Here is a 14,989-nt window from a genome sequence, read left to right as displayed (position 1 = left end):
TAAAGTTATAATCAATATAAGTACGGTAAAAGTGAGAGAATTAGACTGCCGTTACGCCAGCTTGTCTTAAACTCTATAGTAATAGCAATGTTATTCCATTTTCTTGGTAATAATATTGATTTAGAAAAGAAAAATAATAATAATAATAATAATATATGTGGTAGTGGGCAAATGACAGTGAACTAACTTGAACTTCCATTATCTTTTCACCCGAATTCCTCTCTACGTGATAAAACCTACATGACTATTTTGTCCTTTGTAGAGCTTATATATGTAACACTCTTTCCTCTCTTCCTTTTCTGCGCTGCGCACACATTGTTTGCTGAAAGCCCCCACCGCAAACAATCGATTAATTTGTAGGGATCTTGTTTGATTTTTTGTAATATATATATATATATATATATATATATATATATATATATATAAAATCTTCAAAGCAATCTTTATGCATCATTTATGCATGTCATTCTGAGAACTGATTCATATATGCAATCTTAGCTCCTTGGACACATTCTTTTTAAGTTTAATATATGTTTAATATCGATCTGTGTTTCCCACAATTTGTCTGAATCAAAGTGCCTTAATTAATTGTTCTCATTATATATATAGATATATATATATGTGTGTGTGTGTGTGTGAATTTATATATAATTAACATTGTTTAATTAGATGCAACAGATGGATGATATCAAAGTTCCCAAACCAAGTATGTAATTAATTTTCTGGTTTGTCTGGTGTGGTGTTCATTATCATCAGTACGTTCTTTCAATGGAGGAGGCTGTTATATGATATTCGTCACGTACTTAACTTTTTGAATGCTTAATTTCTCTGAGAACCCACCCCATTAATAAAATGAAGTAATGATACAAATTAATGGAAGAGACATTTGTGCCTTTGCGCGGAATCAAGAATGACATTAGAGCAAGATTGTTGTGTTACAAGCAAGACTGGACTGGCGGCTTCACAGCAGGCTTCAGGTACTTTACTTAATATATATATATATATATATATATATATATATATATATATATATATATATATATATTATACTCACTCCACTTAATGCATGCTAGCTATCTAACATATATGAGTAGGTTATTTTCAGGATTCTGGCTCCCACCACATATATCTTTTTTGCATCCGCCATTCCAGTCATTTCATTCGGCGAACAACTGGAGAGAAATACTGGTACGTATGTACATACTGGAAATTACTCATTCATTTTATATCTGCTATTGAAATTTCCATCTTATAGATAGAAGATTGTGTGTGTGTTAGAGCTCCAGCTCCAAATTCTCAAACAATCATTAACGTCCACCTAATTAGCATTTTTATCATTAATTATTAAAAAAAAAACGTGTGTGTAAGAGTTGAACATGAAAAGAGTATGACTAACTACTTCTTGTTACATTACCTGCTACTTTTTACAGATGGAGTTGTAACAGCGGTTCAAACCTTGGCATCAACTGCGATATGTGGGATAATACACTCAATCATTGGTGGTCAACCTTTGCTTATTTTAGGAGTCGCAGAGCCCACTGTAATAATGTACACCTTCATGTTTAACTTTGCTAAAGACAGACCAGATTTGGGGCGTAATCTATTTCTCGCATGGGCTGGATGGTGAACTATGCTATGCATTAATATATATATATAAATAAATTTTCCTATTAAGTTTGTCATACTGTTTAGTACTAAAACTCAATCGTACTTAATATATATATATATATATATATATTTGCTTTCAGGGTGTGCTTGTGGACTGCAATCTTACTTACTAGCCATCTTAGGAGCTTGCTCCATTATCAATAGATTTACTCGTGTGGCAGGAGAACTATTTGGTTTGCTTATTGCAATGCTCTTTACGCAACAGGCTATCAAAGTAAGTAGGATAATTAAATATTTGTATTCTGACTTATCTTTTTTAACTTATTCTACTTTCATGATTAAAAATTTTCAGAGATTTGTTTTGACATGTTGGTGGATGTACAGTTGTTGCTTCTAGCTATATATGCTGCGTACCTTAGATCCATCCAGATTATTAATAGTATTATTTTTTAATTCCTAGGGAATTGTGGAAGAGTTTCGCATACCAAAACGAGAAAATTCAAATTTAACAGAATTTATGCCTTCATGGAGGTTTGCGAATGACATGTTTGCTTTGGTTCTGTCATTTGGTCTTCTGCTCACTGCATTAAGAAGCCGAAAAGCAAGGTCATGGAGATATGGGAGTGGTTAGTACATGTTTTTTGTGGTTTTTTTTTTACCATACTTGTATTATTACCATGTTGTTGTTGGTGAAGAAGAATAATAATAATAATAATAATAATAATATGTGGTTTAATTTCTTGATCAGGTTGGCTTAGAAGCCTTATAGCAGACTACGGCGTGCCAGTTTTGGTTGTAGTTTGGTCAGGTGTTTCATACATACCAGCTGCAAGTGTTCCAAAAGGAATTCCACGACGCCTCTTCAGCCCAAATGCATGGTCATCTGGTGCATATGAGAACTGGACAGTTATTAAGGCATGTTTAATCAAGTTGCATGTATATATATGCACTAGTTTTCCTTGGTTTAATATTTCAAACTCAACAGGACATGCTGAATGTGCCCATCCTCTATACAGTTGGAGCTTTTATTCCAGCAACCATGATTGCAGTACTTTACTATTTTGACCATAGCGTCGCATCTCAACTTGCTCAACAGAAAGAATTCAATTTGAGAAAGCCACCTTCTTTTCACTATGACTTGCTTCTTTTGGGGTTCTTGGTATGCATTTCCTGCTGCTTACTTTCCCTTTCCATCAATAATGTGTGTTCAAATAAATAAATAAATACTACACTAATTCCATCTTCATTGCTTCTCCATGCAGACCTTAATGTGCGGTCTGATTGGAGTTCCTCCATCAAATGGTGTAATCCCGCAATCCCCAATGCATACAAAGAGTCTGGCTACTCTTAAACACCAAGTAATTCATTTTAACCCCAAACAGCCCCTCTCAATTTAACATCTAAAAAAATTCTTCTGGCTGCTGCTGCTGCTGCTGCTACACTCAGAAACACACACACACACACAAAAAGATGTAGGATCCTACATGTTAGCAGAGTTACTTGTGCAAATATGTCCCACTCTTGATTGGGCAGTTGCTTCGGAACAGACTTGTTGTGGCAGCACGTCAAAGTATGAGGAAGAACTCAAGCTTGGGACAATTGTATGGTAACATGCAAGAAGCCTATCAACAAATGCAGACTCCTCTGATCTACCAGGAGCCCTCAGCTCGAGTACGTACCAGACTTTATGATTCCCCTCCCCCATCTTCATATCAAACACTAAACTATATAATAAATGCAGGGGGTGGTGGTGCTAAAGGAATTAAAAGAATCAACAATCCAATTAGCTACAAGCATGGGGAACATTGATGCCCCGGTGGATGAGACAGTTTTTGAGGTTGAGAAAGATATTGATGATTTATTGCCGATTGAGGTGAAAGAACAACGTCTCAGTAATTTGCTTCAGGCCACAATGGTTGGAGGATGTGTTGCAGCAATGCCTTTGCTCAAGATGATTCCAACCTCAGTCCTTTGGGGATACTTTGCCTTTATGGCAATTCAAAGTTTACCAGGCAATCAGTTTTGGGAAAGAATATTAATACTTCTAATCACAGCTCCAACCAGAAGATACAAGTAAGTAGTAATTTCTTCTTCACGACCTCCTGCTTTCTTTCTTTCTATTGCCACTATTCCTCTCTCTTCTATCCTTAACTTGTTAATTCCTTCTTCCTTGCAGAGTTCTGGAAGATTACCATGCCACATTTGTTGAAACTGTGCCATTCAACACAATTGCCACATTTACAGTATTCCAAACAACATACTTGCTTATTTGTTTTGGGATTACATGGATTCCAATTGCAGGGCTTCTATTCCCTTTAATGATCATGCTTTTGGTTCCTGTAAGACAATACCTTTTGCCCAATTTCTTCAAAGCCCCACACCTTCAGGATTTAGATGCAGCACAGTACGAAGAGGCACCAGCTCTACCACTCAATCTTGCTGCAGTAACCATTCTTCTCCAACTCACTCAAATATATATATATATATATATATATATATATATATATATATATCATATTCTAACTTACCAACCCCAACACACCACAAAACCCAAACCCCCCCCCACCCCCCCCCCCCCCCCCACACACACACACACAACACACACACACACACAACTTACAATAATATTAGTCTCACTAGCTAGGTTTACCTGAAATTTTTGACTTTATGGCTTGAACTCATTATTCTTAGAAGTGTCATTTTTTATGGCATGTAGGAGGCAGAACTGGGTGGTAGGGCTTCTTTTGTCGATGATGCAGAGCTTTTTGATAAGGTTATTACCAGAAGCCGTGGTGAGATTAGGCATACATGCAGTCCTAAGATGACAAGCTCTGCTGCAACGCCACCAATGAAGGACAAGGATCCCAAAATCCTCCAGAGCCCTCGCAAAAGTTCATCAGAGAAAGCATACAGCCCTCGCATAAGCCAACTACGAGGGGAGCAAAGCCGGTCTAGCGGAAGAGATCTTCTCAGTCCAAGGACTGTAGAAATGGGACCATCTAATTTGGGTACGAGTACTGGTAGTAGTAACTCAACTCAACTTCTTTAAATTAACTAGCTGCATTTAGTTTGAGATGGCTTGTAAGTTGAACCGTTTTGGTTTTCACTGTCTTGTTTTGCTGCTTCGGCTTGATGTAAAATCTCCCTTCTTTCTGCTCCTGTGTTTCAAGACTTCTCTAGCTGCATTTACGTGTCACTGTCTTTCTTGTAATCAAAGTACTAGCAACTATTGCACCTTATTTATTTATTGAATACTGCTTTTATATTGCTGCTTGTAAATTCCCAAATGTTATGTTGACTTTGCTTTAAAAATGAAAAAAACAAAACTCAGCACGTACAAGCAACGTCTCCCAAGCATCTATACCACAAATTTTGCCCTCCAACTTTGTTTGTGGTTATATTTTCTTCTGTTATACTATATTAAAACCTTCTTGATCTGCATTCTCCCAACCGATCTGCTTCTACTTTCTAGAGTTGCTAAATTACTAATTTTTTTCTTCCTGAAAAGTATGTTTGAAAGGAGTTGATTAAAATGAAAACCAAGGAAATGAATTTGATAAACTTGACAGAACTACTGAAACACCACCACCACATAGACAGACATACCTAGCTAATTTTTATATATAGCCAAAATGAAGGGAAATTAGTCAACACATAATTAATTCTTGTAGAACTTGTCAATACATGTAAAGAATCAAATCAACAAATATGATATAAGTAGAAGCAAAAAAATGTTTTTCGTATTTTGGGCAATTCACTTCCAACAGTAGCAGATAACACTAACTCATGATTTACCAAAAGTGCAAATGCTGATAGTGATTGTATTTGTGGCTAAGATTGGTCCTCTCACTGGTTCTCAAGTCTCATCAGAATTGATCAGCAGCAGTAATTAGACTGATGGACTGAGATGGGAAAGGGACTTAATTTCCCATAGTTAGTTGTGAAACAAAAGCAGAGGTCAGAAATGTCTCACAGAAAAGCATTATTCCAAGTAAATGAACACGCCTTGCCCTTGCCCTTTCCTACGAGGTAGGTCAGGTAAGGAGGGGTCCTACTACATTACATTTGCAGGCCAGAGACAGATGGAGAGGAAAACACACACACACACACACACACATATATATATCAAGTGGGTTCTCATTTCATTTCATGATAGCATTGACTTTGCAGCAAGTGGGCCGGATTCGTCACATATGTCTCTCTCTGGATCGTGGGGAGGGGAAGGGAGGCTACGCTACACTAGCTAGCTAATTAGGTCGGTCCATTTCTAATGATTTCAGAATCCTTGTCGTCTCCTTTATGATCTATCAATATATAACTCCAAAAGACTACTACTATTCTATAACCTTACATTATCAGTCTCAAGACACCAATCTTATTAGATGACAAGATCCACTAGTACTCAAGACACCAATCTTATTAGATCACACGATCCACTAGTACTAAGGATTTGACAAGCTAGTTGACCATAACAAAGCTAGCTCTCTCATCTCTACATATTGTAATTCATTTTGCATGTATTCAACTCATTCAATCTGTACCTGACATCTTATTATCAAAACTACCTACAAATTCATGCATGGAGATACTACGCCCGCAGGGTGCAGACTTTTACCTTATGCTACACAAGCCTAACAATCCACTAATAATTTAATATGATACACTGAGATACAATCATTGAATACACCCATCAAATCGATGGACAGTATTATCGAAACAAAATAAATACAACACACAACGCCCAAACAAAGGAATTGATGTGCAGTCAAGTTGCAACAATTGGGAAGCCGTCTACCTGAGGTCCAGAAAATAATGCAGTCCAGTGGTGCATCTGGCCTAAATTTTCTTAAATAACCATGGGTTGGGTGCATATTATCTATCTACTTAACTGAGTGGAAATCATGAACATTTACCCAGGAACGAAAACCTAATAGAATAAGGAACAAGAAGTCCAAATGGCACACCTAACAGAATAAAAGAAACCTAAAAAGAAGCCCGGAATGGCACTATCTCTAAAAATTATAAGATACACACACATATATATGAGATAAAACCTAATCCCTTGAAACATTTAAGTATCACAAATCAAAAAGAATTTAAATCCGTTTACACCTCCAGCAAAAATCCCGAAATATTCAAGACCTCCTATAGCACTGAAAACGATGGAATTTGGCAGCAGCAACAGCAACAAGTTAACAGCAACAACAACAAAAAGAGAGAGAGGCCTCAATCACAGGCTAGTGGATCATAATGAGCGAGCGAGCCTTGTTGGTTGGACCGGTTCCAATCAAATATGGGTGATGTAGGAAAAGGGTAGCCTTATTGCATAAGGCATCCAAAGAGCTAGTACTCTTGGTCAACGTGTTCAATCATTCAAGTCTTTCAATTTTTAGTAACCACCAAAGGTTGTAGTCTAGTGATGCTTCTTCACCTTCCAAAGTAAAAGGAATGTATTTCTTGCCAAGGTAAAAATAAAAATAAAAATAAAAAAATAAAAACGTAATTTTAATATTTTGCATAGTTATGCGGTTGTTTATAATATTAAGGGATGACATGTAAAACGCTAGTAGTTCAAGGAGTTATATTATTATTTTCAAATGAAAAAGAATGGACTGGTAACAGTAAACGTATACCATGAATTTATAATACTTTTACAATTATGAATTTATTTCATCAGCCTTTCAATTTGATTTAATATTAGAATATGATTGAATAATAACAAAATAGTATACAAATAATATATAAATGTTACAGTTTTTTTTATTAGTAATCGTAATAAAAGCATATTTTTATGAGTTTTCTCATGTCGAATGAAATCAAGATAACTTACAACATATAGGTTATAAGTTATAACGAGAGGGAAATGGATTTATAGACTCTTTGACAAACATCATACGGTTGGAAGGGAACATTTAACTTTACTCGATTATTAATATTACAAAAAGAATAGTCCAGATTTGCTATACCAATTCAAAGTAATGGATGGGATAAGTTTCCATGCATCAATCACTGTGTTACCATCCAAACAGTGCTCTAAGTCCAATCATCTGAAATATAGAATCCTAAATCATGATAATATTTTGCATATCAAAACAAAGCAACAGACTCAAATTTCATAGATTTTATGCACAAGAGATGAGATCTGATACATGAGGGTCGTTGCCTGTTCAGCAATTAAACTCACTTCGTGAAATACCAAAGGTTAGTACGTCTTGAGTCCTGAGGTTCTAGAACTAAGCAATATCCCTCTTTTAGATAAATTATAGGTGATTTCAGCCACTAAATCTTAATTATTGTTTGGATGGAAAAAAGATTCAGATAACTGATTGAAAAGAAGAGCTGACTTTACACATTTAAGAAGAAGAAGAAAAAGAGGAGCATTGTCTCCTACAATGCAAGAGGCTAAATTTTAAAAACCTAAAAGTGGAAAGCACGAAGGTATTATTGAGTATCCACACAAATGTAGGGGTCATGGTTCACAAAATTGTTAATCTAGGTGCTTTTCCTTTGCCCTAACTTTGATCATTTGCAGGACCATAAATGAGACCAAAAATATCTTTAAGATTAACATATTCACGAATGGAATTTTTTCAATTCATCTTTGCACAATATAGACACATTGCAATTGAAACTCGTGGAATGTTTTTCAATTGAAAGAAAGTCTTACAGCAACAACATCGGTTAAGGTCATTAGCCATGAGCGCAGTCCCCATAGTTCACAGATCACCTGGTAGAGTCTGCTGACCTACTTCTTGCAAACTTTGCGAACCGTTCTAAACCGCGTAGAAGTAAGCTCTCAAGAAAAGGTTTCAGTGCCTGATAGAATTAACAACGAAAGCTCTTGGATCACCTCATGCTAGTTCAAGTATATAACATGCATCTTAAGCAGAAAATAAGTATTTCTTGCAAATTTACTGCCTTAGCATCTATTTCTCTAGCAACTAAACATATACACAAGTCTTTCACAATTTTGGTTTAAAACAACTAATCATTTATGACCCTTTAAAAAATAAAGCACATGACCTAAATCAAAATTATGATGCCTACCGATGCCACTGGAGCCAACAGCTGAGGAACTTCATAGGAAACAGTTAGCTGAAATGAAGATTAAATCGTAAAGGCTGATTAGTTAAATTTGAGCACCCAAACTGGAGAGAACAAAAAGAATACAAGAATAGATTATCTGTTCTCCCTTTTATAGATCTCTTCATTGCTACCACGAGCCTAAACAATGGGACCAACATAAGAGAAGCAAATAATGATTAATTATACCTTCCAACCCAATTTATGTTTTTTCTTTTTAGCCATTTGACCACTAGATGAGAAAATATCCATTTTATAAGAGTTTTCGACTTGATCCCATTGAACATCTAAGATGGCATCAATCTAGTGGCCCGTGGCTGCCCATTCGTGCACTAAACAAAGGCCGATGGGAAGTAATGAAGGGAGGTGCAAAAGGGAGTCACCTATAGAATACAAAAACAAGATCGTTAAAATGTAGAATGGATATTGTTTAAAGCAGCCTCACTTCTACAACACATGATGAAGGACCTTTTGGAAAAAATCGCACAGCTCCTCTGCCACATGAAAAACAAGTTTATCAAGTGATATAGTAGTCATATATGTGAATATATGAGTAGTATATATCTATCTGCCTACTTCAAGGGATATAGTACAAGAGTAACATATAATAATGATCTATATTATTCATGAAGTTGAACCTTCAGAACTTGGACATGGACAAATATGGCAGTGCTGCTGCTGTCCATACCTATTAATGTACAGGCAAAGATAACTTCAAGGTACCTATGCATGGCAATCTTAGCATGAAAAGCCTGAATATTGATATGGGCTTCTTTTATGGTTTTAAAAATGTAAATTACTTTGAATCCCTTTCTTTTTATTTATAATTTTCTATTTATTTATTAATTTTTGCTAATGCTTCTAATTTATTGTAGTTGTGCTTTATGAAACAAAATGTTGAGCAGCTAAGAAACAACATATACATAAAGTCAGTGCAGCAGAAATATGAATGCTACGATGGATGCGCAGCAAGACCAGAAAGGATACAATTAGAATGAGCACATTCTTGTAATGGTTAAAGTAGCACCAATTGAAGATAAATTGAGAGAAAATCGACTAAGATGGTTTGAACATGTATAAAAAAGACCACTAAATGCGCTACTTAAGAAGAGTGACATTATCTACATAGAGGGTAATTATAGGGAAAAGGGAAGACTAAAGTTAACGCGGTAAAGTTAGGAAGGGTATGTTAAACATGTTCGACACATTACCCAAATGTACTTGGATCCATGTAACCAAACTAGAAATCAGCCAACATTCACAGGTTTTGGTTCATAATTCAGGGTTCTATACGCATGGCATTGAATAATCTCTAGCATGGAGGTAGGGTTTTAATACCTTTTATAGAGTTTTTAGTATAATGGAACATTATTAAGCCCTAGAAGCCTATGCTACATTATTCCTGATTTATTACTCGATCTAAGACAAATTATTTTTAATAAAAATTGGAATAATACTCTGAATTTGCTGTCATGTTGCATATCTGGTTTCTTAAAGTTGATTCATCCAATACCAGGGAGCCCGTTAGAGTAACATATCAATGTAGCATGGATTTCTGCTTCTCTTCTATTTACTTCAGGAGAATTTTGTAAACAACAGGAAAAACATGGAAAAAACAGTGGGGAGAAAATATTTAAACCAAGAAGGGGTTGTTTAGGCATCAACAAGTGCTACTTAAGCACCTACTGTTGGGATTAGGGTTAAGCGCAAAAAAAAAAAAAACCTTATATTATCGTTATAGTGCATATAACACCCCTCGAGTTCAAAAACAACCTCTATAGTATAAAAACAGTGCATATAATGGGTGAAAAGACAAAAATGCCTACCACTTTACTGATAAGAAATATTATACAAATTCTTAAAAGTTGAAATTACCTAAAAGGGCAAACTAAAACGTAGAATGCCTCTCATCCTTTACCACGCTTCTTCTGTGCTACCCTTTCACCTTATTAGTAATTCTTGCATTATATATGTGTGAGTGTGTATACAAAGCTTTTTTTTTTTTTTCCATAAATGGTATATAAAGCGTTTTGTTGTTCGTTTCCTTGCTTTTGGGTTACTTATTATTCTTTTTTTGTTGTTCGTTTCCTTGCTTTTGGGTTACTTATTATTCTTTTCATGCTGTTGGGATTTATGGGAGTTAGCTGAGATATGATAGGCTAGAATCATGGATGAAACTAAGAAGAAATATCAACGGGTCAGTGGCCTAGCTGTACCAGGCTCCTACCTCCCAAAGGGAGGTAAGGGGTTCAAACCTCGGTGGAGGCATGTGTGTGTGAGTACCAACTAGGAAAAAAAAAAAAAAGAAAAAAAAAAGAAGAAATACAAAATAAATATGTAAATGATAAATGAGAATTAAGAAAGGGCTATTTATATAGTAAAAAGAGAACATGTTAATATTACAATAAAGGAAACTGAATAAAATTATTGCATATTCTATGCCTAGACATATGTAAATATCTAACTTATCATATCTCTGCTAATATGATAAGTTACACAAATGATTCTAGCCTATCACATCTCAACTAATACTCCCCCTCAAGTTAGTGCATGGATATCTGAGACATCCAAATTGCACAATACATCCTCAAACACAATCTTTATAACTATATAGCCAACGACTATGTTTGGCTACATTAAATTGACTAGCCAAGACATAACCTTGGTGCTTTCTCCAAACCACAGTGGATATGTCTTATTTGACTCAGCCGGAGTCTCCTCAACCCATAAACCAACAACGTCTCCTCGGACCATAAAAAAACAATTACTGTCTCCTTAACATTTCTGTTTGCTCATACCGTTTCTCTTCATACACATGTTTAAAATATGTAGATGGATGAATAAAAAATGTCCCTTGAAACCATTCCCCTTCATACGCATGTTTAAAATATGTAGATGAAAGAATCAAAAATGTCTCCTCAGACGATTCCCCTTCATACACATGTTTAAAAATATATAGATGGAAGAATCACCAATGTCTCCTCCGACCACAAGGTCTCCTTAGACCATTCATGAATGGGTGGTGCTGAACTTGCAATGCCCTAACCACAAGGTCTCCTCAGACCATTCCTGAATGGATGGTGCCGAACTTACAACGCCCTCGTTGCAGTTGGACCACCCTGGCTCTAATACCAAGAAGAAATATAAGATAGAAGGAATATAAGAGAAATGTGCAAGTGCTTGAATCAGATTTAATAATATGTAAAGGGTTGAATGAGGCTTTAACACTCGTTCACACCCCTAGTAAAGGAAACTGAATAAAATCATTGCATATTCTATGCCTAGACATGTGCGTAAATAAAGTCAAATCCCATGATTCTAGCCTAGCATATCTCGGCTAATATGATTCAATCTAGAAATGAATCAATAGAATCTTCTTAATTTTATCCTTTTGTATTCCTATCCGTTACACCCATGATTCTAGCTTATCATATCTCGGCTAACAATAACACCTTCAATATATCAGTAGCGTATAAAATATTGCAGGTGACAGAAATAAAGGTAGTTGAGGTTTCCGTAAAAGATATTGTCAGTGTCTTAAGTGTGTTAAAGCCTAAGAAAACAGTTACTGATGGAGATGAGGAAAAAAATGAATCTCATTAACTAATCTTACAAGGAAGAACATTTGAATGTCGTTGTTTGCATTGTTGGTTAATATTATACTTGCTTGCCTTGGCTAAACAATTATTCCCATTACCTGTTAGGAAGACCTTCGAGGGATCTCCAGTGAATTTTCTGATTCAGGATGGGCTGCAACAGCAAAACAATAATAAATGCACCTAATGGATGAATCAACAAGCTTCTAAAATGATAGAATAAATAATTGTGGGCAGAAGTAATGGAGGAAAAAAAAAAAGTAGATTTCTCATGATCCTTGCCTGCATGTTTCGAGCAAGCCAAGAGAATTCAATATCACGACCAAAAGCTTTATACTTTAGTGACCATCGTGATAAGTCGGGCTTATCTTCCAAAATCTGTAAAAGTGGAATCCAATATCAAGTTCCCCTATATGCATACAACTGAAGGTGCATTGAACTAAATTAAATTCAATAACTGATAATGTCACACTTTTCAGGGACTAGAGCGGCAGGTTCCTAACCCACAAATGAGAAAGTGTCCATGCCATGGATAGTTTCCTCGTAAATATGAGTGGCTTTTAAATCCAAATCATAGACATCCCTATGTATTTAGATAACATATCAACTGACTAAATTTCCTGATCAATCTAAGCTTGAAAAAGTAAATTAGGCTCCTACAAATATAAAATCAAGGTTTAATTAAAGATGAATACACAACCTAGGGATTGATAAAGTTTCGCTTTGAGTTTTTAATCAACCCAAATTTGCTAAGTTATTCTTAGAAATGAACAAGAATGTTCCGTTAACAAACGGGAGATGATATCCACACTCCATTTTCAACAAATGTAGTCCACTTTTTGTCTTTATTTTTTTTTTTTAATTATTTTTTTAAAATAAAATGACACGAGTTTCCCAATGACATTTATGTTTGAATGTTTGATTCTCTTAATTAAGAAGTTAGTAACAATAATGTCATTTGACTTAAAAGTGGAGTATGTTTGTTGAAAAGTGGAGTGCAGATATCGCCTAGCAAACAAATAATAAGATTATAAGACACTGAAGTTTCCCAAATGCTCAGCTTGATTGCCAAGAAAAAGGGAGGAGAATACAAGTGAAGTTGTGAATATTACATTTTTCATTGTCAAGAAGCATAGAAACGAATGTCTGCACTTAGTTGAGCCACCAACAACTAGTTTGACTTAGATGAGGTGAAAATAGAGCAGCTATGAAGAACAGGGAAAGAGGGATATGCATTGTGGTGTTGTGACGCACCTTTACAGATGAAATGAAGGGCATCCAACGGGGAATGGCTTCACGATCAGAATAACAATTGTAGGCAACTGAAGTAGGAACGTCAATTTCCATCTTAACCCTGCAGTTTACAATAAGTTATGAAATATTGGGGACGCAAATGATAAGAACCCAGAAAGATATGCAGATTAAAAAAGGTTAGAAAGAACAATCTTGAGATGAACCATCAATGTTGTGGTTGTGGTTCATATGTATAACTGAAGCCGCCTTCCTTATGACAGTAGGTCACGTAAGGAGTATATTGCTAACTACAGGGGTCAGAAATAAAACACCTGGCTATCTGTTAATGTACTAGCGTAGTTGAGATTGTAATATCATCTATCATTATAAACAATCAATGGGTGGAAATTTTGACAAATGAGACTGAATACAAAGGGATATTTGTTAATTATCACTAAATTAAATTGTTAAGAATCAAGAATCGAGTCACAAGATCGAACTAAATAAATCGGATAAACTAACAATAATAATAAATCTGACCCTATTTCTTCAATTGAGGATAGATGAGATGAGATGAAGAATTGATGATAAAGATATATATATATATATAAAAGTATCATATAAGAGGAAATGAAATAGTGTTACTACTTACATGCAATCCTGCCATTCCATGACAGGGGAAAAGGGTTTGACGCGACGGCGGGTTAATAAGATTGAAGAATTATTATTAATCCTCTTGCGGGCACCATATGATCTTCTTCTAAGATTGAAGAATAATAATAATGTCTTAGCAGGAGGAGCAATGATGGATGATGAGACGTTTCTGCAACTGGGAATGGGAATGGGAATGGGAATGGTCCGTCGTTGAAGAGATGGGGTTGTTGAACTAAACATTGACATGGTAGGAGTAGATTCTACACTTTCTTTCTATTTTTGTTGGCACCAAAAATTAGTAGTAGTGGTCAATTCAAAACCCCAATCAACGAACGATAGGCTGTCGTCGGTCGATATAGTATGAATCCACTCAGTAGCTAGGAAAATTAGTAGTACAATGCATCTTCAAATAAAGTCACCACAAAAGCTGCCCTGCCCCTGAGCCGTTCAGGTAATATGTACATGGACCAATCAATTTTTTAATTTTTAAATTATATGAACTTCAAACAATATATAATTAGTAGATTTGGTATGAGCTCCGCTAACATTTAAAAAATAAAAATAATAAAATTGAAATTTTTATTATTTTTCTTTCTTTTTTACTTTACTTTTTTTTTTTTCAGAATTTAAAAAGAAAATTTCATGGGTAAATTGCATTTTGGACAATGACGTCTCATTTCATAAATGAAATACAAACACTGCCTTATATAACATGCAAGGTTTAATATGCCCTATAATATTATCTAAAATGACCAAAGTACCCTCCATTAATGTACCTGTGATACATTTTTCTTTGCAACCACAACACCAACCAC

The 14,989-nt window shown here is 35.3% G+C and overlaps 1 protein-coding gene and 1 pseudogene across 2 annotated transcripts; one reads left to right on the top strand and one right to left on the bottom strand.

Moving 5' to 3' along the window:
• Positions 1 to 286: 286 nt before the first annotated feature.
• On the top strand, positions 287 to 4,873 carry LOC132268739 (probable boron transporter 2; annotated as a pseudogene).
• Positions 4,874 to 7,398: 2,525 nt separating this feature from the next.
• Positions 7,399 to 14,606, bottom strand: LOC132268740 (uncharacterized). Of its 2 annotated transcripts, XR_009469354.1 has the most exons (8): positions 14,173 to 14,606; positions 13,542 to 13,641; positions 12,570 to 12,665; positions 12,389 to 12,441; positions 9,137 to 9,185; positions 8,656 to 8,703; positions 8,276 to 8,424; positions 7,399 to 7,655 (listed from the first exon to the last, which is right to left on the bottom strand). XR_009469354.1 is itself a non-coding variant. In XM_059769547.1 (7 exons), exons 1-7 carry the CDS (start codon positions 14,418 to 14,420, stop codon positions 8,332 to 8,334), a joined length of 687 nt encoding a protein of 228 aa, XP_059625530.1. In that variant the 5' UTR covers positions 14,421 to 14,606; the 3' UTR covers positions 8,150 to 8,331. The 2 variants fall into 2 exon arrangements, 1 of the variants encoding a protein (XP_059625530.1); XM_059769547.1 differs by lacking the exon at positions 7,399 to 7,655 and having other exon boundaries at positions 8,150 to 8,424.
• Between the last annotated feature and the right edge of the window lie 383 nt (positions 14,607 to 14,989).

The sequence above is a fragment of the Cornus florida genome, unplaced genomic scaffold, assembly GCF_030987335.1.
Source record: "Cornus florida cultivar Cherokee Brave unplaced genomic scaffold, ASM3098733v1 CherokeeBrave_3.0.0_Hap2_Chr08, whole genome shotgun sequence".
NCBI classification, from domain to species: Eukaryota; Viridiplantae; Streptophyta; class Magnoliopsida; order Cornales; family Cornaceae; genus Cornus; species Cornus florida.
This window is presented reverse-complemented; position numbering and strand designations above follow the sequence as displayed.

What these genes read in the sequence shown, in the direction of transcription:
- LOC132268740 (XM_059769547.1), bottom strand. Translation starts at nt 14,420, where the DNA reads ATGTCAATGTTTAGTTCAACAACCCCATCTCTTCAACGACGGACCATT. An exon ending in CTCGAAGGTCTTCCTAACAG is followed by an intron (nt 9,186 to 12,388) that starts GTAATGGGAATA and finishes TTCATGTGGCAG; the next exon opens with AGGAGCTGTGCGATTTTTTC. An exon ending in TGTTGGCTCCAGTGGCATCG is followed by an intron (nt 8,425 to 8,655) that starts GTAGGCATCATA and finishes TAATTCTATCAG; the next exon opens with GCACTGAAACCTTTTCTTGA.